Below are 24158 nucleotides of genomic sequence, written 5' to 3'. Positions count from 1 at the left end.
TCTGGCCTGGATCTCCTCACGGCACCCAAGGGCCTTTCTCTGGCTCGGACTCCCAAGGCCTTTCTCTGGCCTGGATCTCCCAAGGGCCTTTCTTTGGCCCAGACTCCCAAGGGCCTTTCTCTGGCCTGGATCTCCCAAAGGCCTTTCTCTGGCCTGGATCTCCCAAGGGCCTTTCTCTGGCCTGGATCTCCCAAGGGCCTTTCTCTGGCTCGGACTCTCAAGGGCCTTTCTCTGGCCCGGATCTCCCAAGGGCCTTTCTCTGGCCCGGATCTCCCAAGGGCCTTTCTCTGGCCCGGACTCCCAAGGGCCTTTCTCTGGCCTGGATCTCCCAAGGGCCTTTCTCTGGCCTGGATCTCCCAAGGGCCTTTCTCTGGCCTGGATCTCCCAAGGGCCTTTCTCTGGCCTGGATCTCCTCACGGCACCCAAGGGCCTTTCTCTGGCTCGGACTCCCAAGGCCTTTCTCTGGCCCGGATCTCCCAAGGGCCTTTCTCTGGCCCGGATCTCCTCATGGCACCCAAGGGCCTTTCTCTGGCCCGGATCTCCTCATGGCACCCAAGGGCCTTTCTCTGGCCCGGATCTCCGAAGGGCCTTTCTCTGGCCCGGATCTCCGAAGGGCCTTTCTCTGGCCTGGATCTCCCAAGGGCCTTTCTCTGGCCTGGATCTCCTCACGGCACCCAAGGACCTTTCTCTGGCTCGGACTCCCAAGGCCTTTCTCTGGCCCGGATCTCCCAAGGGCCTTTCTCTGGCCCGGATCTCCTCATGGCACCCAAGGGCCTTTCTCTGGCCCGGATCTCCCAAGGCCTTTCTCTGGCCTAGATCTCCCAAGGGCCTTTCTCTGGCCTGGATCTCCCCATGGCACCCAAGGGCCTTTCTCTGGCCCTAAGCTGCGGTCAGTCATCTCTCTCCAGGAATCCTCATCTTGGCCTCACCATGGCTCCCAGCTACCCGCCCTGCTACAGCTCTCTCTTCTACCCTGGATGGGTCAGGCCACCTCTACCAGCCCCGAACCCCAGGCCTGCCTGCCTGCTGCCATCTGCCTCCTGGGTGACCTTGGGCGGTTGCTGGCCAGAACCAGAGGAAGTTCCAAGACCCACAAATGTCCCCCCTCCCAGCCCCCCCCCCCCCCCCCCCGCAGGGGAGCCCCCTGCAGTCACTTCTCCCGACCCCTGGCTGTTCCGGTCTCTGCTGCTCCCTCTCTCCCAGCGAGGCCATGGCGAGGCAGCCAGATGGCTCAGTGGGGAGGCTGCAGCAGGGCCTGGAGGCACGAAGACAAGGCCAGAGTTGGCTCCTGCCTTTGGAGGCCTTCCTGGCCCCCTTTTCCCTCTCTTCACACTCCGGCCAGCCATGGCTTCCTCATGGGTGCCTCGGCCTGGAATCTCGACCCCTTGAGCATAAGGGACAGGCCGGGCTCCAAGGCCCGCCTCGGACAGCGCCAGCCTCTCCTGGGGGCTTGGAGCTCCGTGGCGAGCTGCCAGCGCGCTTGGTGCTCTTCAGCCCTGGGCAGAGCTCTTGGGGAGCCCAGCGAGAGCTTTCCAAAGAAAGTGCTCTTGGGGCAACCGGGGCGGCCCATGAAGGGCTCTGAACAGCCACCCGCTTCCTCCTCCGGGGGAGGCAGCCCCACACACACGAGGGCGGGGCATCCGCTCTCAGCCCCTCCCATCCAACAGGGTGCCCAGGCCGGTCACTTCCTCCTGCAGCCTCTGCCCGCGAGGGGCGCGGCGCCGGCCCGAGCACCAGAGGAACAAGCCCCAAAGGCCGCCCTTTCAGGCCTTCCTAGCCCGCTGTCTCCTGCCCCCCCCATCTCCTGTGGGTGCTCCCCCTTCCTGGCCATCACCCCGCTCCCTCGGGTCCCACCCAAATCTCGCCATCCTTTCTGCGGGCATCGGCAGCTATTGGTGACCGCGCCTGCCCGCCCGGGAATACTGGCTTCCGTGGGCCGCCGTAGAGGCACCGCACAAGTTTATTCCTATCTCTGCACGCTCCCCGGCCCGGACCCGAGGGAGCACTCCTGGGCGCCCGGGGAGCGGGGAATCCCCTGGGCTGGCGGCCCACAAGCGCCTCGAAGGGAAGCCCAGTGAGTGGACGATGAATGAGAGAGCCAAGGAGCGCCCGGCGCGCGAAAGCCCGCCACAACTAGGAATGGCGCCAGCCGGGGCGGCGCGCACCACCCACCCTGGTTTGCCAGCTGCTCCTGAACGCCAAGGGCTTTTCCCTCGCGTCTCCCCCTCTCGAACCCTGCCTGGGCTCCGCCTTGCCAGCAGGAAGCGCTTTACAGCAGCTGCCTGTGGCAAAACCCGAGCAGGTGGAGGCCCGGGAGAAGTGCAGAGACTCGAGGACCGGTTGCCTGGGAGACCGGAAGTCGCCCCGCCCTTTCGGTCCCCCTGGCGACAGGAGGCAGTTCTCCTTACAGCTTCCGAGGAGCGGCACCTTCGGCAGCGAATAGGAGTCTACGCGGCCGGGCCAGCCCTCCCACCGCCTCTCCTCCAGTCGCGAGGGAGAGTCTCTTTCTCTAGCCACTGTCCTGGAACCCTTCCATGCTGGTCCTCCCTCATCTCCATGGAGACGAGGGTCGGTCATTTCCCAGGCAGCTGGGAATGTCACCTTCGCCAGCCAATGGGCGGCGCTCCCGTCCTTGGGTCCCACCCCCGCGGCCCGCCCAGCCTAGTCCCGTCTCGAGTGAGACTCGGGGTCTTGCGCAGGCGCCGTCGGGAAGGAGGCGCTGAGGTCGGGCAGCGACCCCCGCCCGCCTTGTCCCCGCGGACCCGGGCCTGCGACAACTACGGGGAGCCTGTCTGAGGTAGAGAGAGCGCACAGCCGTCCCGCCCTTGTCGGCGTGGCTGGCGTCCTTCACCGTCTCCAAGGGGACCGTGGGCGGGCTTTGCGCTATTGACGACGGGCACCTGAGGCAACCAATGGAGAGGCCGGGGGCGGGGGGGAAGGCCGGGCCGGCCCATAGGAGGCGGGGGAGGGGGAGACTGGGCCGCCCCACGTGAGCCGGAGCCAGCCCATCTGTGCGGAGCTGGGGGAGGGCTGCATTTGAGCTGTCCAGCGGATCAGCAGATTAGTGCTCTGTCAGAAGCCAGTGTGGACAGGACGGACCAGGCCCTGGTCAGCATTGGGGCGAGGTAAGGGAGATAGGTCAGCGAATGCAATGGGTCGGTGTCACTCGGGTGCTCGGTTCCATCGGTCATTGTTTTGGGGCCCTTCAGGGCCATTGGCTGGCATTGTTGAGACCGGCCAGTGCGGTCTAGCCGGTTCTGGTGGGTCAGTGCTCTTAGGACAGGCGACATTGCTCAGTTGGTCTGGCCCGGACCCTGTGGTCAGCCATGTTGGGATGCGGCCTTTGTTTGGACTGGATGGCACCACTGGTCGGCGTCGTGCGGCAGAACCAGCCGGTCCTTGCTGGGCGGGGTGAACGGGCTGGGGCCAAGGGCGGCTCCCTGTCCCCACCCACAGACAACAGGGGTGGACGGGGGCTCCTGGTCGGCGCTGATCTGCTGTGTCCGGCCAAAGCGGTTTGGGAGGAGATGGAAAGGGCAAAAAGCAGCTGCTTAGGTGGTTGGCTTAGACATGCGCACTAGCCCTCATTCAGGGACTGCCTGTGCTGGTTGCTCGGTCCCTTCCGACCTGTCTGACCAAGACTCTGCAGGGCTTGGCCTTTCCTTCTCCGACTCGTTTTACTGATGAGGAAATGGGGTTAAGCGACTTGCCCAGGGTCACACATCTAGGATGTGTCTCTACCCCATCCTTTCACGATACGGTTTTGGGGATATTTTCTGACATTTGGGGATCCATGTTCTCTCCCTCCCTCCCTCCCACCCCTCCCCTGTCTCCGAGACACGCTCGCTCGGGGTAATAGGATCCCAGGATGGAGGTGGTCGTACAGCACGTATTCCCGTGTTCATTCTGTGGAGAGGGAAGACAGCTATCGTTTACGAGAAAAAGCTCGTAAAGGCGAGCACTGGCGCACCTGCACCTGCCTTCAGCCAGCTCCTGGTGTGGCCGCTCCTACGGTGTCCACGCCCTCCCTCTAAGTCTCTGGGGGTCTTCCTTGGCTGTCCTGCTCCTCATTCCCAGCGGGAGCACAGCTCGCTTAGCCCTTCCCCGCGGCTTCAGCGCTTTTCCGGGTCGGACCTCTGAGTGCTCAGCCTGACGACCCTTTGGCCATGGGGGTCTGTTAGCATCTCCCCCGCCCCCTGGCGGGAGGTGCTACCTCAGAGCTGTTGGATTGGCTTTTCTCCTGTCTGAATTTCTTGGTCTGAGAATTGCGTGTGCAGATCCTTTGCCCATTTATCCATTAGAGAATGCTTACAGACACTTGTTATCGTTTGACTCAGGTCTCTGTCTGGTGGAGAAAGCAGGCCTTCGTCAGAGAGAATGGCTAGAAAACATTCCATTGTCGTTTCCTAATCTGGCTGCATTGCTTTTGTTTGTTCAAAAGGATTTTAATGTAACGCAGTCGAGGGAATGAATCTATTTGATATCTTGTAATGTCCTCTACGTCCCTTTCGGTCATAAGCGCTTCCCTTTTTCTTGAGTCCACTGTTCTGGGCTCCCCTAATTTGGTTATGGAATTCCCCTTTGTGTCTAAGGCAATTATGAGTGTGAACTTTATTTGGTCTGTCTGTGGCTGGAGCCCTTGGTCTGCCTGGCCTTTCTTTCCTACTGGTTTCCTGGATTTCCCAGCAGTCTTTGCCAAAAAGTGAGTTCTTCCCCCCAAAGCCAAGACCTTTGTTTGTGGGACTCAACATTACCTTCTCATTTGCCACCATGTGTCAAGTGCCTAATCCATCCCATTGATCCATAACTCCATTTCTCAATTGGGACCAGATAGTCTTGATAGTTGTTTCTCTAGTTTCAGATCTGGTACACCTAGGCTACCTTCATCCCCTCCTTCCCCCCATTATTTCTCTTGGTATCCTTGATCTTTTGTTCTTCCAGATGAATTTTATTATTTTCCTAGCTATGTGAACTAATTTTGCATAGGTTGATTGGTATGGCACGGAATAAATTAAGAAGAACTGCCATTTTTATTTTATTGGTTCAGTCTATTCATGATCAATTAGTGTTTTCCCAATTACTTAGATCTAATTTTATTTGTGTGAAAGTGTTTTGTAGTTGTTTTCATATAGTGCCTGTGCTTGTCTGTAAGAATTAAATTTTAATGGTTGACTAAGCTATATGAAAATTACAAATAATATGGTAGTCACCAATTCAAAATATTATTGCTCAAAGTTGAAATGATCTTTAATAGCTTTTATTTACAAAAGAGTTGAAAAGAGTGAAGGCAGAGGGTAGAGAAGACATTAGCCTATCCAACTAAATATTGAGCCAGGACTTCTTGACCTTCAGCCGGAATTAAACTCTCTCCAGAAGACAGGAAGGGAAAGACAGCTATCCACTCACCAAAGTTCCCTCCAAGAGGCAGGTAAAGAAAGCAACTTGAGCTGAAGGTAATTCCTGAGGCCAATTTTCTTCCTTGAGCCAACCTTCTTCTTGAAGCTGACTTTCTTCTTGGAGTCAACTTTTTTAGCCCCAACAATTCAGGGCTTTTTTATAGTGGCTCCTTGTCCCTGCCCCTTTTCATAGGGGCCAATCAAAGCTTCCAAATTGTTTACCACTGCCCAGGGGCAATGTCTGGGGGAACCAGTTCTCACCTTTTGGAGGAGTGATACTCATTAAAAGGGTTCTCAGATTCCTGGCTGATTGAGTTTCTGAGAGTGTGAATTCTCTAAGTGGTTTGTGAGCTCCTCTGCCTAGTTCAAGCTTTTGTTGATTCAATTCTTCAGAGACAAAGGAGAGTTAATCCTGTCTTCACAATCTGGTGAGGTACTAAGTATCGGTATTTAAATTATTGTTAACCAAAGTATTAGCTCCAAAGTAGGCAATGAGAATAAAGGATTCCCTTTCACAGCTGAAAACTCAAAGAGAACAAAGAATTTCCTTTTACATGTCTTAACAGGTAGACTCCCAGATATTTTATATTATCTACAATTATTTTAAATGAGATTTCTATCTATCTCTTGCTGTCAGATTTGGTTGATAATATATAGAAATGTGGATGATTTATATGGGTTATTTTAAATCCTGCAACTTTGCTAAAGTTGCTATTTATTTTGATTAGATTTTGAGGGGTTGATTCTATAGGATTCTTTTAGTCTACAATCATATCATTTACAAAGGGCAATCAGTTATTTCCTCATTGCCTATTCTAATTCCTTCAATTTCTTCTTCTTTTACTGTTTTAGCAAGCATTTCTAGTGCAATATTGAATAGTAGTGGTGAAAATGGGTGTCCTTGCTTCACCCTTAATCTTGTTGGGAAAACTTCTAGGGTATCTCCTTTACACATAATGCTTGCTGATTGAGATAGATGCTATTTATCATTTTAAGGAAAGGCACATTTATTCCTATGTTCTTTAATGCTTTTAATAGGAATGGGTTTTATATTTTGTCAAAAAGCTTTTTCTGAATCAATTAGGATAATAATTTGATTTTGACTGATTTTATTGATATAGTCAATTGTGTTGATAGTTTTCCTAATGTTGAACCATCAGTATATTCCTGGTATAAAACCCACCTGCTCATAGTGTATTAACTCTGTGTTAGAGTGCTGTATTCTCTTTGCTAGTATTTTAAAATCTTTGCACCTGTGTTCATTTGGGAAGATTGGTCTCTAGTTTTCTTTCTCTGCTCTTCCTGGTTTGGGTCTCAGCACCACATTTATAATATAAAAAGAATTTGGTAGAATTCCATCTTCATCTATTTTTCCAAGAAGTTTATATAATATTGGAATAATTGGTCTCTAAATGCTTAGTGGAATTCACCATTGGATAATCAGACCCTGGGAATTTTTTCTTAGGGAGTTCATTGATGACTCAGTCAATTTCTTTTTCTGAGACAGGATTGTTTTAAGTATTGTAATACCTCTTTTTTTAATCTGGGCAATTTATGCTTTTTAAAATTTTGCTTAGGTTGTCTGATTTATTGGCCTATAGTTGGGCAAAATAATTCCTAATAATTGCTATCATTTTCATTGGTTGTGAATTCAGCCTTTTCATTTTTGATACTGGTAATTTGCCTTTTTTGGATCACATTAACCAATGACAAAGCCATTGGTTTTATTATTGGTTTTTTCGCCTCCATAAAACCAGCTTATTGTCTTATTTATTAGTTTAATGGTTTTCTTACTTTCAGTTTTATTAATTGCTCCTTTCATTTTCAGGATTTCTAATTTGGTGTTTAATTGGAGTTTTTAATTTGTTCTTTTCTAGGGTATTTTTAGTTGCATGACCAATTTATTGATCTGCTGTTTCTCTACTTTATTGATGTAAGCATTTAGAGATATAAATGTCCCTCTCACATATTGCTTTGGCTGCATCTAAAAATGTTTTGATATGTTGTCTCCTTGCTGTCATTCTCTTTAGTCATTCTCTTTAATGAAATAGTTAATTGTTTCCATGATTTTTTCTTTGACTCATTTTTAGGATAAGGCTGTTTAGTTTCCAGTTAATTTTTAGCCTTTTTTCCTGCAGCCCTTTATTGAATGTAATTTTATTGCATAATAATCTGAAAAGGAAGCATTTAATATTTCTGCTCTTCTAAATCTGATTGTGAGGCTTTTATGTCCTGTTATATAGCCAGTTTTTGAGAAGGTGCCATATACTGCGGAGAAAAAGGTATATTTCTTTCTGTTCTGTTCAGTTTTCTCCAGCAGGCTATTAAATCTAACTTCTCTAACATTCTATTCACTTCCTTAATTTATTTCTTATTTTTTGTTTGGATTTATCTAGTTCTGAGAGAGGAAGGTCAAGGTCCTCAGGAATATAGTTGTTTTATCATCTATTTTTTCTTATAAGTCAGGTAACTTCTTTAGGAATTTGGATGCTATGCTGTTTGGTGCATATATGTTAAGTATTGATATTACTTCATTTTCTTTGTTACCTTTTACCAAGATATAATAACCTTCCTTATCTCTTTTTTTGGTTTGTCTGAGATTATAATTACTATCCCTGATTTTTTAAACTTTAGCTAAAGCAGAGATTAATCCCTCCTGCCATTCTTTTTTGTTTTATGAATGAGTTCATTCCATTCACATTAACAGTTATGATTCCCGTTTTCCTTCATCTTAATTTTCCTGTTTATCTTTACCTTTCTGTCTATTCAGCCTTTCCTTGCTCACAAATGTTTTGCTTCTGACTACTGTTTCCCAAATTCATCTTCTCTTTTTTTCTGTCCCCTACTTCTATTATTCCCCCTCCCTTGCTTCTCTGTAGGTTTCTGTAGACAACTGAGTGTGTTTGTTATTTCTACATTGAGCCAGTTCTAATGGAAGGAAAGTTTAAGACTTTCCTGCTGCCTTTCCTGTCTTCCCCATCACTGTATTAACTCGACTCCTTTTGTAAGATAATTTATTCTCATCCTTCTCTCCTTTTCTCTTTCCTAGTGTGTTCTTATTTCTTATCCCTTAATTTTTTTGGGGGGATCATCCCATTATACTTGACTTCCTCCCTGCTCTCTGTCTAGGAATGTTTCTACTCTTTGCCCCAATAATGATCAAGCTCCTAAGTGTCTTCAGTACCTTAAGTATCTCAAATGTAAGAAGATCCTAATTATTACCTTTGTTAAAAAAAATGTCTACAATTTGGAAGGGAGGAAGGAAAGTAATACAGTGGGAAAGCAGTACATATAAAATTCTTGAATGTATTTAACAGAGGAGGGATGAAGGGAAGGAGAGTGGGAGAGTGCACCCTCTAATTAAACCCACAATTTTACTGCCTTAACTAATTACTTAAATTCCTAAAGGCAAGTCCAACAGGTAACAAGATTTCTCACAAACAAAGTGCACTTGGTGAGTCAGGTACAGGAGTCCAGCTGCTGTCCTCAGATGTCCCAGCAAGGTAGAGATCTTTTCCCCAGTCCAACTGTCCACCAGGAAGACTAGAGATATTCTCTCTCATAACAGCTAGTAAATCCTCAAGACCAGTTGTTTGATGGATGGATTTCCAGGATGCCTCATCCACACACCTTTCTTATTAACCTCCCAGGTTCAAAGTGACAATTGGGGAACTGTTCCTAGGAGTTCTGAATCAACCAAGCTCAGAAAGATTCTGGGTCTCACACCCTGTCAATCATTCTCTTGCACCCTGTCATTTCTCTCTCTATTGTCCTCCCTTTGCACAAAGCCTAAATCATGTTGAAAACACTATTTTGGCATTTGTGCACTAACTAGCTTACTTACATATTACCTAAAATAAAATATCTACCCAAAATAACAAATAACCTATTCTCAACTATCTTAACTTATCTAATACTATCCTATTCTAGGTATGTTATCAAGGAAAGGAAAAAGGGGATTAAATAATGAATAAGTACAAATTTCAAACATATGCAAAAGTACAACAAGCAAATAACATCAAAAGCAAAAGATAAATACAACTTCCATGCAAACATTAAACTCATGAATACTACTCTTACCTACTAATACAAAACATTCTACTACTATTGTAATACATTAACATCAAACTTAGAGAAAATTTTTAGAAAATTACAATAAACACCACATTGCATAAGTTTTACAAAGAATTTAAACCAAAACATTAAACTCACTTATGCAAACTACAGGTAACAATAGCTAAAATTATACATAAGTGATCTATTTACATAAAATGTACATGTATATTTAAATATACTACATACATATAATATATGTATGCAATACTTATACACTTCATGTTTACACACATGACACATACATTACATATACGCATATATACACACTGCAATGCAGTTTTACAATTTCAACTTTTAAAAACACCATTTACATATATTTACATATGTATTTACAATTTTGTGTGATATATGATGTTATGTTATTTCTGTTATGTAATGTATGTTGTTATGTATGTTGTAATGCAAGGCAGTACCTTATATTATCTTATTTATCTTAAATTTTAATCTTCATCTAACTAAAGCCCTATCTTAATAAAATTCTCCTGTCTACTTATATTTCTATACTAAACTAAGTATCTACCTAATTTTTGTTAGTAACTAATTTATAACTACTTATAACATAGTTAGTACCCTAACTATACATTGTTTCACTCATTCACATAGCAAATCAACGTAACCTAACCATGTTTATGTATTTGTATTTATGTTTTGTTATGTTGTTTTGCTAGTGTTATATTAGTGTTCCTGTTATGTTAATATTATATTACTGTTGCATGTAATATACTTACCACTACTTCAGATTTTTTTCTCTTCTCATTTCATTTTGCTTGAAGAATTTTTCTTCTCCAACTCCATGGTAGTAAATATATTTTGTGTTTGTGAATATGTGTTATGTTGTTTTGTGTTATAATATATTATCCCAATTTTCTTAATTCATTATTCCATTAATCCTGTGATCCTTTTCATTGCAAATTTCTCAAAGTCCTTAAATTTATAAGTTTTTAGTATTTTAATAATGTCCATTAATTTCCTGTATTCTCCTTTTGGTCTGTATTGTCCACTTCCAAATGTCCTCTTCCACTGGAATGGTCCTCTCCTTACTGATCTTTCTGACTGCAGACTCAATTTGACTGATGATGATTCTCACTTAATACTATTTATTCTTCTTCAGTTTCTTCTTGTTCAATAATTTGCACATTTTCATTATTTATACCATATGCTTATTTTATATGTGAACAATGATACCATGAATCTCTACCCAAAAATTTTACTGAAGATGGAGAAACTAACACAATGGTGTGAGAATCTACCCCCAACTTTCTTGTATTGCTGATGTTTTAGCAAAAAATTTTTTTATTGTATACTTTCTTTTTTTCCCATTTGAATGAGTTTATTTAGTCAATTTAGAACATTATTTCTTGGTTTCAATAATCACATTATTTCCCTCCCTCGCTTTCCACCTACTCTTCCCGCAGCCAACATGCAATTTCATTGAGTTTTACTTGTGTCCTTGATCAGAACCTATTTCCATGTTGTTTAACTAGGATGTTCATTTAGAGTCTACATCCCCAACCATATCCCTTCGACCCATGTATTCAAGCAGTTGTTTTTCTTTGGTGTTTTTACTCCCACAGTGTTTCCTCTGGATGTGGATAGTGTTTTTTTCTTATAGGTTCCTCTGAGTTGTTCAGGGTCATTGCATTGCCACTAATGGAGAAGTCCATTACATTCAATTGTACCACAGTGTATTAGTCTCTGTGTACAATGTTCTCCTGGTTCTGCTCCTCTCGCTCTGCATCACTTCCTGGAGGTTGTTCCAGTCTCCATGGAATTCCTCCACTTTATTATTCCTTTGAGCACAATAGTATTCCATCTCCAACATATACCACCATTTGTTCAGCCATTCCCCAATTGAAGGGCATCCCCTCATTTTCCAATTTTTTGCTACCACAAAGAGCGCAGCTATGAATATTTTTGTACATGTCTTTTTCTTTATTATCTCTTTGGGGTACAAACCCAGCAGTGCTATGGCTGGATCAAAGGGCAGACAGTCCTTTATCACCCTTTGGGCATAGTTCCAAATTGCCCTCCAGAATGGCTGGATCAATTCACAATTCCACCAGCAATACATTAATGTCCCAACTTTGCCACATCCCCTCCAGTATTCATTACTTTCCTTTGCTGTCATATTAGCCAATCTGCTAGGTGTGAGGTGATACCTCAGAGTTGTTTTGATTTGCATTTCTCTGATTATAAGAGATTTAGAACACTTTTTCATGTGCTTATTAATATTTTTTATTTCTTTAACTGAAAATTTCCTATTCATGTCCCTTGCCCATTTATCAATTGGGGAATGGCTTGATTTTTTGTACAACTGGTTTATCTCTTTATAAATTTGAGTAATTAGACCTTTGTCAGAGGTTTTTGTTATGAAGATTGTTTCCCAGTTTGTTGCTTCTCTTCAGATTTTGGTTGCATTCGTTTTGTTTGTACAAAAACCTTTTAATTTGATGTAATCAAAATTATTGATTTTATATTTTGTGATTTTTTTCTAGCTCTTGCTTGGTTTTAAAGTCTTTCCTTTCCCAAAGATCTGACAAATATACTATTCTGTGTTTGCCTAATTTGCTTATAGTTTCCTTCTTTATATTCAGGTCATTCACCCATTCTGAGTTTATCTTGGTGCAGGGTGTGAGATGTTGATCCAAACCTAATATCTCCCACACTGTCTTCCAATCTTCCCAGCACTTTTCATCAAATAGTGGGTTTTGGTCCCCAAAGCTGGGATCTTTGACTTATCATAGACTGTCTTGCTGAGGTCATTTATCACAAGTCTATTCCACTGATCCTCCTTTCTCTCTCTTAGACAGTACCAAATTGTTTTGATGACCGCTGCTTTATAGTATAGTTTGAGGTCTGGGACTGCAAGTCCTCCTTCCTTTGCATGTTTCCCCCCATGATTTCCCTGGATATCCTTGATCTTTTGTTCTTCCAAATGAACTTTATGTTTTTTTTCTAATTCCGTAAAGAAGTTTTTGGTAGTTCAATGGGTATGGCACTAAATAAGTAAATTAATTTGGGTAGGATTGTCATTTTTATTATGTTTGCTCATCCCACCCATGAGCAGTCAATGTCTTTTCAATTGTTTAGATCTAGTTTTGTGTGGAGAGTGTTTTGTAGTTGTGTTCATATAGTTCCTATGTTTGTCTTGGCAGATAGATTCCCAAGTATTTTATATTGTTTAGGGTGATTTTAAATGGAATTTCTCTTTCTAATTCTTGCTGCTGAAATGGTTTGGAGATATATAGAAATGCTGATGACTTATGTGGGTTTATTTTGTATCCTGCAACTTTGCTAAAGTTGTTGATTATTTTGACTAGGATTTTTTTAAGTAGACCATCATATCATCCTCAAAGAGTGGTCTTTGAGGTCTTGGTCTCCTCATTGCCAATTTTAATACCTTCAATTTCTTTTCCTTCTCTAATTGCTACTGCTAAGTGTTTCTAGTACAATGTTAAATAATAAGGGTGATAATGGGCATCCTTATTTCACTCCTGATCTTATTGGGAAGGCTTCTAGTTTATCCCCATTGCAGATGATGTTTACTGATGGTTTCAGATATATACTGTTTATTATTTTTAGGAAAGGCCCTTCTATTCCTATACTAGTGTTTTCAATAGAAATGGGCTTTATATTTTATCAAAGGCTTTTTCTGCATCTACTGAGACAATCATGTGATTTTTGTCAGTTTGCTTGTTGATATGGTCAATTATGCAGATAGTTTTCCTAATATTGAACCATACTTGCCTTCTTGGTATGAATCCTACCAGATCATAATGAATAACCCTTGTGATGACTTGCTGGAGTCTTTTTGCTACTTTTCTATTTAAGATTTTTGCATCTATATTCATTAGGGAGATTGGTCTATAGTTTTCTTTCTCTGTTTTTGACCTGCCTGGCTTTGGGATCATTACCATGTTTGTGTCATAAAATGAATTTGGTAGAACTCCTTCTTTGCTTATTCTGTCAAATAGTTTGTATAATATTAGGATTAGATGTTCTTTGAATATTTGATAGAATTAATTTGTGAATCCATCTGGACCTGGGTAGTTTTCTTAGGGCTTTCTTTGATGGCTTGTTCAATTTCTTTTTCTGATATGGGGTTGTTTAGGTAATTTATTTCTTCCTCTGTTAGTCCAGGCCTTTTATATTTTTGCAAGTATTCATCCATATCACCTAGATTGCCATATTTGTTGCCATATAATTGGGCATAGTAGTTTTTAATGATTGCCTTAATTTTTCTTCATTAAGAGGTGAGGTCTCCCTTTTCATTTTGGATACTATCAATTTGGTTTTTTTCTTTCCTTTTTTAAATTAGACTGACTAGTACTTTGTCTACTCAAACAATTTTCTAAATCCTCTGTTTTGTGAATGAGATGCTTCATATTTTTTTCAGTTTTTTCATTCTTTTGGTTTTGTTTAATAGTGTCCTGCTGCCTTGTGAGGTCACTTAATTCTAGTTGTTGTATTCTGGTTCTTAAAGACTAGATTGCATCCCTGGCTTTTTGGTCATCTTTCTCCTTCTGGTCTGATTTTCTTTAGAGGTCATCTTTCATCCTCTTTACCTCGTCTTTCATCTCCTTTGCCTCATCTTTCATCTTCTTTGCCTCATATTTCATTTCCTTTGCCCCCTTTTCCAGCTGGTTGATTTTGGCTTTCAATACACTATTTTCTCATTTTACTTCAAGTGCCTCTGTTTTCAGGTGACTTATCTTAGTTTTTAAGTTCTTTTCCCAATTGCCTTCAGCCCCTATTAATTGTGTTTTGAATTGCATTTTGAGTTCTTCCAAAGCCTGTATCCAATATGCTGGGATTTCTGATTCATCATTTGCTGATCCTCCCCTCTGTTCCATTTGCTGTATAGAAGCTGTCTATTGTAATGTCTTTCTTCTTTTTCTATTGTTTGCTCATATTCACCCCTTCTTTGTTCCCCGTATTTGTCTGTGCTCTTGCTTCTCTCATTTTTTTTTTGTTATGGGGGCTTCTGTCAGTCTTCCCTCTTGGAGCTTTGACAGAAGATCCCTTGGTGCAGTCTGTGGGGAGGGTTGTTGAGTTTTGAGCTTCCCTGTTCTTCTGGAGGCTTTTGATTGTATTAAAGTCCAGCAGTCAATGAGGAAGGGGTGGGGAGCCTGGGCTTCCCTGAGTTCTGAAGACTTTTGTTGGTATTAAATTCAGCTGGGTTAGGCTGGATGTGCTCTGAGGCCAAAACCTCCTGGAAGGGTGGAGCAAATGTGGAGGATCTCCATAGCTCTGGCCAGACTGCCAGCTCTATGCTCCCTCTCCAGCTCCTTCCCTGCCATCTGTGTTCGACACTCTGAGTTTGACATAGCCCTGCCCACAAGGTACACCCTCCAGACCAGCACCATTGCCCGCCCAGAGGTTCCCGCTGCTGCTGGAGGCTCAGTGCTCTAGGTGGGCAGGGGGAGGGGTCCTGGGACCTTCCTTCTGCCTTTACCTTAAACCTAAGTGTTCTTGGATTCCGGCTTTTGCGGGGGGCATACCTTTTGAATTGAGTCCAGCAGGAGGATTCCTTGGCTCTGTCTCATTGTTAGGATTGATTTTCAGTCCCCTAGGAGCATTCAGATTATGATTGGTAAGGAAAGGTATTCAGAGGTCTGAACTTTTGCTCCTTCTATGCTGCCATCTTGACTCTGCCTCTCTTTTAGCAAAATTTTTAACATATATCTTATCTCCTGGTTTGAAATTATGGAGAGAATGATCCAGTGAAATAGCTTGGATCAATACTGCCATATAATGTAATTCTTTGAGTCATTGTTGTAAAGCACTTAAGAAGCAAGTTGACAATGTCCTCCTAAGAAAGATGTATAGACTGTCTTACAAGTCTTTGCCTCTAGTGGATCATGTCCAAAGAGCATTTCATAAGATGGTACATGCAAATCTCCTCTTGGTCTCATATGTAGGTAAAACAAAGCTATGGGAAGAATATCTGGCTATTTGAGATGAATTTCAGCACAGATCTTCCCCACCATATTCTTGAGTTCCCTATTTACACACTCCACTTGACCTGAACTTTGTGGGTGATAAGGAACATGATATTTGGGTGTTATTCCTAGATTCTCATAGACTCTTTTCAGGATATGTTGGGTGAAATGAGATCCCTTATCAGAGTCTATGGTAAGTTGTACTCCAAATGTAGGAATAATTTCCTTAATCAACACTTTTACCACAAAGGTAGCTGTATTTGTATTTGATGGAAAAGCTTCAGGCCTTTTGGTTAATCTGTCTGCTATTACCAGGCAAAACTTGTATCTTTCAGCTTTTGGCATGCTGATGTAATCAATTTGCAGACTCTCAAATGGATAATATGCTAAAGGTCTACCACCCTAAACCTTTTTTGTCTGAATGCCCCTTAATTTAATTTTTGGCAAAAAGAACAGCTTGTTCAAATCTTATTAGCTACAGTACTTATTCCAGGAGCTACCCATTGCCTCTTTACAGAGTCAATTACAGCTTGAGTACCAAAATGACCTTTTGTGTGGATAGCTTGACAGAAATAGATATATAAATCTTTTGGTAACAGTGATTTTCCAGTGTCAGCAAGCCATATTCCATGCTCCAAATTTCTCCTTCAATTTTTGAATTTCTGAGTCTACATAATCTTTTTCTAGATTATCAGATTCAATAGTTGACAAATTCATTATATACACTGGAGCATTCCTGGCAGCAAATTTTGCAGTTATATCAGCTCTATGATTTCCCTTAGCGACTGAATCTCTGCCATAAGTATGACTTCTACAATGGATTACAGCTAGCTGTTTAGGTTTCTGGATAGCATCCAACAACTCAGTTATTATTTCTACACAAGCAATTGGTTTTTCCTGATGCAGTAATAAAACCTCATTGTTTCCAGGTCTTTTCTTTAGTATGACAAATTGAAAAAGCATATCAAGAGTCTGTATAAATATTTGCACTTTTACCGTCATTCAGAAGACATACTTGCTTTAAAGACACCAACTCCGCATCTTGAGCACTAAGATTACTAGTTAATGATACATACCACAGTGTCTCATATTCTGTGACAACTGCAGCACTGGTACATCTAATTCCATTACACAAATATGAAGAACCATCAGTGAATAAAACCAACTATGTATTTTTGATTGGAGTGTCTTTTACATCCATCCTAGGCACATCCACTAGATCTAATACTTTTAAACACTCATGTAATGGTTCACCGTTCTTTGGCAAATCAGGAAGAAGTGTAGCTAGATTTAATACACCATCCCCCCTCAACTGGACGTTTTCAGGACCTAGGAGTATAATTTTATACTTAGATATTCGTTGGTTTGAATATGCTTGAGTATGAAATTACATCATTAGTGCTTCTATTTGATGTGAACAATATACAGTCAATGGACATCCCAAAACTAAATCAGCTGACTTCTGTACTAAGACAGCTACAGTTGTTTCACCACTTAGACAAGGAACTGTACCAACAGTTATTGGATCAAGCTGAGAACTATAATATCCAATTGGATGATAACTTTGTCTTAAAGTCTATGTCAGTACACCAGAAGCAATACTTTTGTTTCATTTACAAATAATTGAAATGGTTTTGTAGAGTCCAGGATACCCAAAGCTGATGCAGATGAAATGGCTTCTTTAAGCTTACTTAAGGCTTGCAGATTTTCAGGTTTGGGTTTCAGAGGTTCTGGTTCTGTATTCCTGGTTAAGTCTGTTAAATACTTTGTTAATTCACTATACCCAGGTATCCATTGCCTAGAGAAACCAGTTGTTCCAAGAACAGCTCTGAGTTGCTTTTTGGTCTTAGGAGCACTCAGTTTCTGGATATCTGCTATTCTTTTCTGTGTGATACTTCTGGAACTCTCTGATAAAACAAATCTAAGATACTGCACGCAAAGCAAAACCAACTCTAATTTTACCTTGGAGATTTTATGCCTATGTTTATATAATTCTTTTTTTTAACTCTTACCTTCCATCTTGGAGCCAATACACAGTATTGGCTCCAAGGCAGAAGAGTGGTAAGTAAGGGCTAGGCATGGGGGTCAAGTGACTTGCCCAGGGTCACACAGCTGGGAAGTGTCTGAGGCCAGATTTGAACCTAGGACCTCCTGTCTCCAGGGCTAGCTCTCAATCCACTGAGCTACCCAGCTGCCCCCCCCCCCCATGTTTATATAATTCTATCAAAAGAGTCTTGCTAACTCCGAGACACACTTTAGCACTTGGGGATGCAAGGAGGATATCAACAAATTACACTATTTTACTTTCCTTGAATGTTATGGTTTTTAGATCTTTATTTAAAATTTGTGAGAATTGACTCAGTGAATCGGTATACCTCTGGGGAAGATGAGTCCAAGTCCCCTCAGTTTTTTCCCATGTAAAAGCAAAGCGCTTTTGAGAATCCATGTGAATCAGTATTGAGAAAAACGCTGAGCATAAATCTATCACAGTGAAATATCTTGCCTGGCTTAGAATGGAAGAAATTATAGCTTGTACAATAGGATATGTTTTTAACCACATCATCATTTACAGCTCTTAAATCCTGTATGAATCTGTATACTACTTTGCCATTTTGATCTAGCTTTTGTAAAGATTAAAATTTAGGGGAGACGGGGAGACTGAGGCATCTGAGGCAGGTAGAAATTAGTTTCTCTCTGCAAGGAGTATTATATTTTTTAGAGGTTTATTAAAGGTTAAAGATTAAAGAATATACAAGTAAGAAACATGTGCCTAGGCCAGAGGCCTAGACAAAATAACCTCACATCACGCAAGAGACCGCCTGCTCCAAAACGGAAGTCCAAAAAGAGCCAAGAGAGCCTCAAAAGCCTTTGAATCAGCTTAAATACCTTCTCGATCTCGGCCCAGGTGAGATTACAAGGCATTCTGGGGAAGTGGAGCAAAGGCTCGTGGGGATTGTAGTCCTGTATTCAAGTCTATTTTTTACACTTTGGCTTTTTGATTGGAAGTATAAGGTGTATTATATTCTGAAAAGCCACGTATATGATCCCTTGTTGGATTAGGGATTCAATGATTGGTCTGATACCCTCTATTGCATCTTTAATAATTTAAGGGATATTGAGGTACACAAGGAACTAATTTCAATAGACCTACTGTAAAGATTTAAATTAATATTCAATACTCCAAGTATTATTTTAATATTATTTATTTAAAATCCACTTAGAGAGAGCAGAGAAATAAAAAAACAGATAAAGGCAAAAACCTGCTCCCTCCTCCATGCTGATACCAGCCAGAGAGACCACGTGGGCGGAAACGGAAATTCAAAACCCCAATCTACATAAGGAGACTGTAAAGAAATACTCCAAGTATTATTTTAATACTATTGATTAAAATAGACTTAGAGCAAAGAGGAATTAAAAAAAAAACTCCAGCAAGCACTGGAAATGCTCCCTCCTGTTATATTTAAAATAGTGTGGATGCCATAAACTGTAAGAGTTAAAATGGTTGAGGTTGTAAACTGTAGTGAGTTAAATAGTGGAAGATATAAATTGTGATAGATATAAGAGTGGGTGAGTAAATTGTGACCGCAGAAAATATGTTTTCACCACAATGTCTTGTTTTAAATAAAATATATTTAAGGTGGTCGCCAGGGAAATATTCCCAATTATGAATATACCCAAGTCAACTGGGTTTTATAGAGATTTTTAATAATACAATGAGGAATTAAATAAAGAGAGAAAGAGGAAATAATGAGAAAAGGATAAGCCAGCGCTGGCCAGTCCTGGGCCAACCCAGGCCTAACCCCTAGGAGAAAAGATCAGTCAGTCTTTAATCACTCACAAGATCTGTCCAAGCAAGGAATCTAGTGACACCAGGCCAGCTCCATCTCAGCTGCCTTCATCAGCTCAATCCTCAATCTGAATGTTTCAGAATGTGTGTCCGAATGTCCCCGAGAGAGTCTCGAGAGAGACCCTTCAAGGCAGCCTTTCCCAGCTGACTCTTTTTCTTATATAGGGGGTTTTCTCCTATGTCACCTCCCCTAAGTTCTTACATCTACCAATCACAGTAGACGTTTTCCAAAGGACAGCCCATTCTGAATTCACAGCTGAGTCGACTAATCCCTTTAGTAAGTTTGAACCAAAAAAAACACAGCTGAGTCGACTAATCCTTTTAGTAAGTTTGAACCAGAAAAAAACTTCTGAATACGTTTTCACCTCTTTGCTCCTGGCAAGTTTACAAGTTGCCTGACCTTTAATATGTACTTAGCACCCCTTTGTATTACTTCTAAAAATGGACATGGCTTAAAGAACTTTTTGCCTCATTATAAGTATGGGTTTAAGTACTTTCATTGTTTAGCAAGGAGTTTTCTCCCCTAAAGCAGTCTTAAGTTCGGGTGGAATAGAGGTCTTCCCATTTCTAATCTAAGTAGAGTTCTCACTGTCCAAATGGGGAATGTTCCCAGTAGGGAATTGTTCCAATGGAGAATTCCCCAATGGGGAAATTTTTAACATTCACAAGTCTGAGAAATTTCAAGATTCACACTTCTTACTGCTTATACTAGCCAGAGAGCGTGTGGGTGGAAACAGAAACCACAACACCCCATCTACTTAAGGAGACTCACAAACAGGAAAAGGAAAAGGGAAATGTAGTCTCTAGGGTTCAAGATTCTAAATCAATAAATTCCCCCTCTGTGATCCTTTGGGAGACTAGTCTCCCCAATGGATCATGAAAACATAACTAACTTATAACTTGAACATTACAGGTTTTAAAGGGAAATTACAATAATTTGAGGACAAGCAGAAAATAAAAAGGAAAAGGAACAAAACCAAGGATTGGTGTATTGACAAAAAGCCAATTAGGCGGCAGTCCCCTTTTGCATAAGAGTGTACATTCCAAAAAAAAAAAAAGAATTTCAACCCCACGAAGGTTCAAATTCACCATGTCTCAAAGTTCACTCTGGTACAACATGTGGTATCTGTAGGCATCTTCACAGTACCTTCTAGATTCTGAGAGGTAGTCTCTTGATCTAAATTTGGCTCAAATTCAAGTCAAAGTTCACAACAATAACATAGTCCCCCCTGATGAAAATAATAATACATCCCCCCCCCAGGAGGATACAGAGATGCATGTAGGAATTACACAGGGATACATGGTCAAGTCATAAGGCATATGAATCAAGTGTCAAAAAACATCAAAGAATCAAAGAAATTAAAATTTAAAAAATAGCTTCTGAGTCAGATAAAAAATATAAAAAGAAAACTTGAAAAGAAAAAAATTCTGGGAAGAAAGGAAAAAAAGAACAAATAACACAACTCACAACAGGTTCTTGTAGTATTCCATGTCCCATAAATGTACAACAACAATTAGTCATTAACAGTCTGGACTAGTTGTCACATTATGTGTGAATTTTACAACTATTCCACCCTAATAAGACCATTCTTTAGAAGATCTGATTTAGCTACTTCCTGATCAATAACAGTGGAGATGCTTGGAATAACAGAATCAGGTCTTGGAAAACCCACATTCTCCACCCTACTCAGTTTAACAAGATTTTGAAAGGTCTGCACCAAACTCAAGTTTTAATTATCTGAGGAGATGGCCTTCAACAGACATGTGCAAAAAAAAAGACAGACCTCTGGGCTGTCCTAAGTCAAGCTAAGTCCTCATTGGTACAGATAAGACACAGAAAAGTGATGTAAAAACGTCCATATAAGGCATATCAGTTTCTGCCTCTCTCTCTTTCCCTGGAGAGACGACTCTGACTGGCAGCATGCTAATAAGCATTCTGATATCTTGGAGTGTTGGATGGTGAGTTTGCCCTGGAGCTGATTTCAGGTTCGGGCATCTTAGCTAATCCTCTTTGGAGGTCAAACTGATTCTTTCCTCCTTTACACTCAAACCCTTACTTTGTAGATCTCCTATCTTCCTGCCCAGTATTAGCCCCTTCTTTCCTCCTTCTTCTTAAAATCTTCTCTACTATATCAATTAAATCACCATAAAATTTGGCAGTTGACTTGGGTATTTTATTATTTGAGATTCACCCTTTACACATGAGAGAAAATAGAAAAAGAGACTAGATCTCGAGACAAATGAGAAATATAATTATCTGGTTCAATCCTTTTTGTTTTTTTGGGGGGGATAATGGAGCCAGAGCAATCAATGTTATATGGTTAATATAGAGTGTGATACTAGGAAGTCCTGCATGTAACACATGTTAAACAACCACAACTTCGAGTCTCATACATGATCAAGTCATTGTGCTTTTTTTGTGCAGAATGTCATTAATCCCTGTAGGATTGGTTTGGTTTCTTTCACCTTTTTTTCTTTTTTTGTTTGGCACTTTGCAAGTCAAGCTCTGTGCTTCTTTATGGTCCATTTGTCCTTGGATTAGACATAGCCATTGAGCAAGTCTCATAATAGTTAAATAACTAGTGGCAGGTTGCCATAGTCCAAGGGTATTTTTTTATATGTTAGGTAAACAGACATCTTAGGGTTATGTTATTGCAAAAAGTAAAAATAGTTAAAAAACTTTTTCGATACTAGTGACATGTATTTCAAAGGCATAAAAAGAGAAAAGAAGGAAAAAATCAAATACTGTATGACACATGTAGGAAGAAAACAAAATGTTAAAATTGTGTATATTTCACAATTACAGAGGTATAGTATAGGGACTAGTTTTCAGAAAATAAGATTCATTTCTTCTTTAACTTACCATGATCCATGGGGGCAGCTGGGTATCTCAGTGGATTGAGAGCTAGTCCTAGAGACTGGAGGTCCTAGGTTCAAATCTGGCCTCAGATACTTCCCAGCTGTGTGACCCTGGGCAAGTCACTTGACCCCCATTGCCTAGCCCTTACCACTCTTCTGCCTTGGAGCCAATATACAGTATTGACTCCAAGACAGAAGGTAAGGGTTTAAATAATAAAAAAAAACTTACCATGATCCCCAGTGTGAGTACAAGTAAGGCAGATAAAACAATATGAGTGCAAATGAGGTAGATAATACAATAATACATTCAAGAAAATACAAAAATATTAGTAAAGGCATAAAATGTTACAAAAGGCACATCAAGTCAATATAGGTCACTAATACAGATTTTCTTCTGTGAGGTAGTACATGTGTTGCCCTACAAGGCAATTTGTGCAAATACAAAGATCAATCAAATAAACTGCAACAAAATAGTACAAATCCAGCAATAAAGAACTCCAATCACAATCAATAGTCAAATACAATCAGTGCAAGCAATTATTCACCATCAACAGAAGGTACTCGTTTTACCTGGCTACAATGAATCCATGAGTCCCTCTCTACAATTTTTATGGCTGTTGGTGTAGTTAATAGGATCTGGAATGGTCCATCATAAGGAGGTTTAGTTGACCCTGTACGTTTGAAATTCTTTATGTACACACTATCACCTGGGTTTAAAACATGAAGTGAGAAATCAATGGGACCTGCTTGAACAGCAGCTCAAGAGTCATAGAGTTCTTTCAATTTTGTTTGCAATTGTCTGATATATGTAGCAATGGTTGTATCCCCTCCTAAAGGTGAGGTATAGGCAGGGGAAAATGATTGTGCCTGAATAGGTGGATGTCCAAATAGCATCTCAAATGGTGAGATGTGTAAATCACATCTGGATCTGCTTCTGAGATAAAATAGGGCCAGAGGTAGAATTTCAGGCCACTTTAAATGAGTCTCCATACACAATTTGCTAATCATGGTCTTAAGTACTTTATCCATTTGTTCAACTTGGCTGGAACTCTTGGGATGTTGTGGTGTATGAAATTTAGGAGTTATTCCCAGACATGAATAAATTTGAGATAACACCGAATTGGTAAAATGAGTTCCTTTATCTGAAACAATATGTGCTGGCAGGCCAAAATGAGGAATAATTTCTTTCGAAAGGATTCTAGCAACAAAAGCCTCTGTGGCATGAGCAGTAGAAAATGCTTTAAGCTACCTGGTCAGTTGATCGAATGTGACCAGACAAAATTTATACTGATCAGCTTTAAGCATAGAGATAAAATCAATTTGTAGGTGCTCAAATGGTGTATAAGCAAGAGGACGTTCACCAAAGGCTTTTCCTCGAAAGGCATGTTGACTAAAGGCCTAGCAAGTAGGACAAGTTGTACATACTTTGGAGGCAATTGTGATTATTCCAGGTGCTATCCATACTCTTTTAACAGAGCCTACAATGCCTTGGATGCCAAAATTACCAGGTTTATAAATAGTGTGACAAATATGGATTATATAAAGCTCTTGGGAATTAGGGTTTGCCATCTGATGATACTCATACTCCATTTATCTCTTTTGCTTTAAATTTTTTCTTCCATTTTCCACTTCCTTGTCATTATAAGAAAGAGACAGATCCAATTCATCAGTAATTGTTAGTGGCATAATTCATTCAGGGCCTTCTAAGGCTGCTAGTTTTGCTGTGATATCTGCTTGGTTATTTCCCTTGGAGAAGAGGTCAGTGCCACCTGTATATGCAGAGCAGTGAACAACAGCTATAGCTTTGGGGAGCTGGATGGCAGAAAGACATTCAGTAATAAGGTTTCCATTAGCAATATTTTCCAGCTGATGTTAAGAATCCCTTCTGAAGCCATAGCATGCCAACTGTGTGACATATGCCAAAGGTGTAGCAAGAGTCTGTGTAAATTATGACTCTTTTATCCTTTGTAATGATACAGGCCTGTTTCAATCTGTGAG

The 24158-nt window shown here is 41.3% G+C and overlaps 2 protein-coding genes across 7 annotated transcripts in view; one reads left to right on the top strand and one right to left on the bottom strand.

Annotated features, from left to right (window-relative positions):
• LOC103101241 (protein FAM228B) overlaps positions 1-2676 on the bottom strand; it is a 39078-nt gene extending 36402 nt beyond the window's left edge. For 3 of the 5 annotated variants that reach the window (XM_056824958.1, XM_056824962.1, XM_056824977.1), the window contains exon 1: positions 2173-2676. In XM_056824958.1, the coding sequence (XP_056680936.1) occupies positions 2173-2577 (405 nt within the window). In that variant the 5' untranslated portion in view covers positions 2578-2676. The remainder of the gene's footprint in view (positions 1-2172) is intronic. The other 2 variants (XM_056824995.1, XM_056825007.1) reach the window with 2 other exon arrangements.
• Positions 2667-24158, top strand: part of PFN4 (profilin family member 4) — a 55384-nt gene continuing 33892 nt past the window's right edge. Inside the window, exon 1 of one of the 2 annotated variants that reach the window (XM_016427181.2) lies at positions 2667-2797. The gene's annotated coding sequence lies outside the window, so the exon portion shown is untranslated. Of the gene's footprint in view, positions 2798-2972; positions 3126-24158 lie in introns of those variants that run through there. The other variant, XM_016427182.2, reaches the window with a different exon arrangement.

Source organism: Monodelphis domestica, chromosome 1 (genome assembly GCF_027887165.1).
Source record: "Monodelphis domestica isolate mMonDom1 chromosome 1, mMonDom1.pri, whole genome shotgun sequence".
Classification (NCBI taxonomy): domain Eukaryota; kingdom Metazoa; phylum Chordata; class Mammalia; order Didelphimorphia; family Didelphidae; genus Monodelphis; species Monodelphis domestica.
This window is presented reverse-complemented; position numbering and strand designations above follow the sequence as displayed.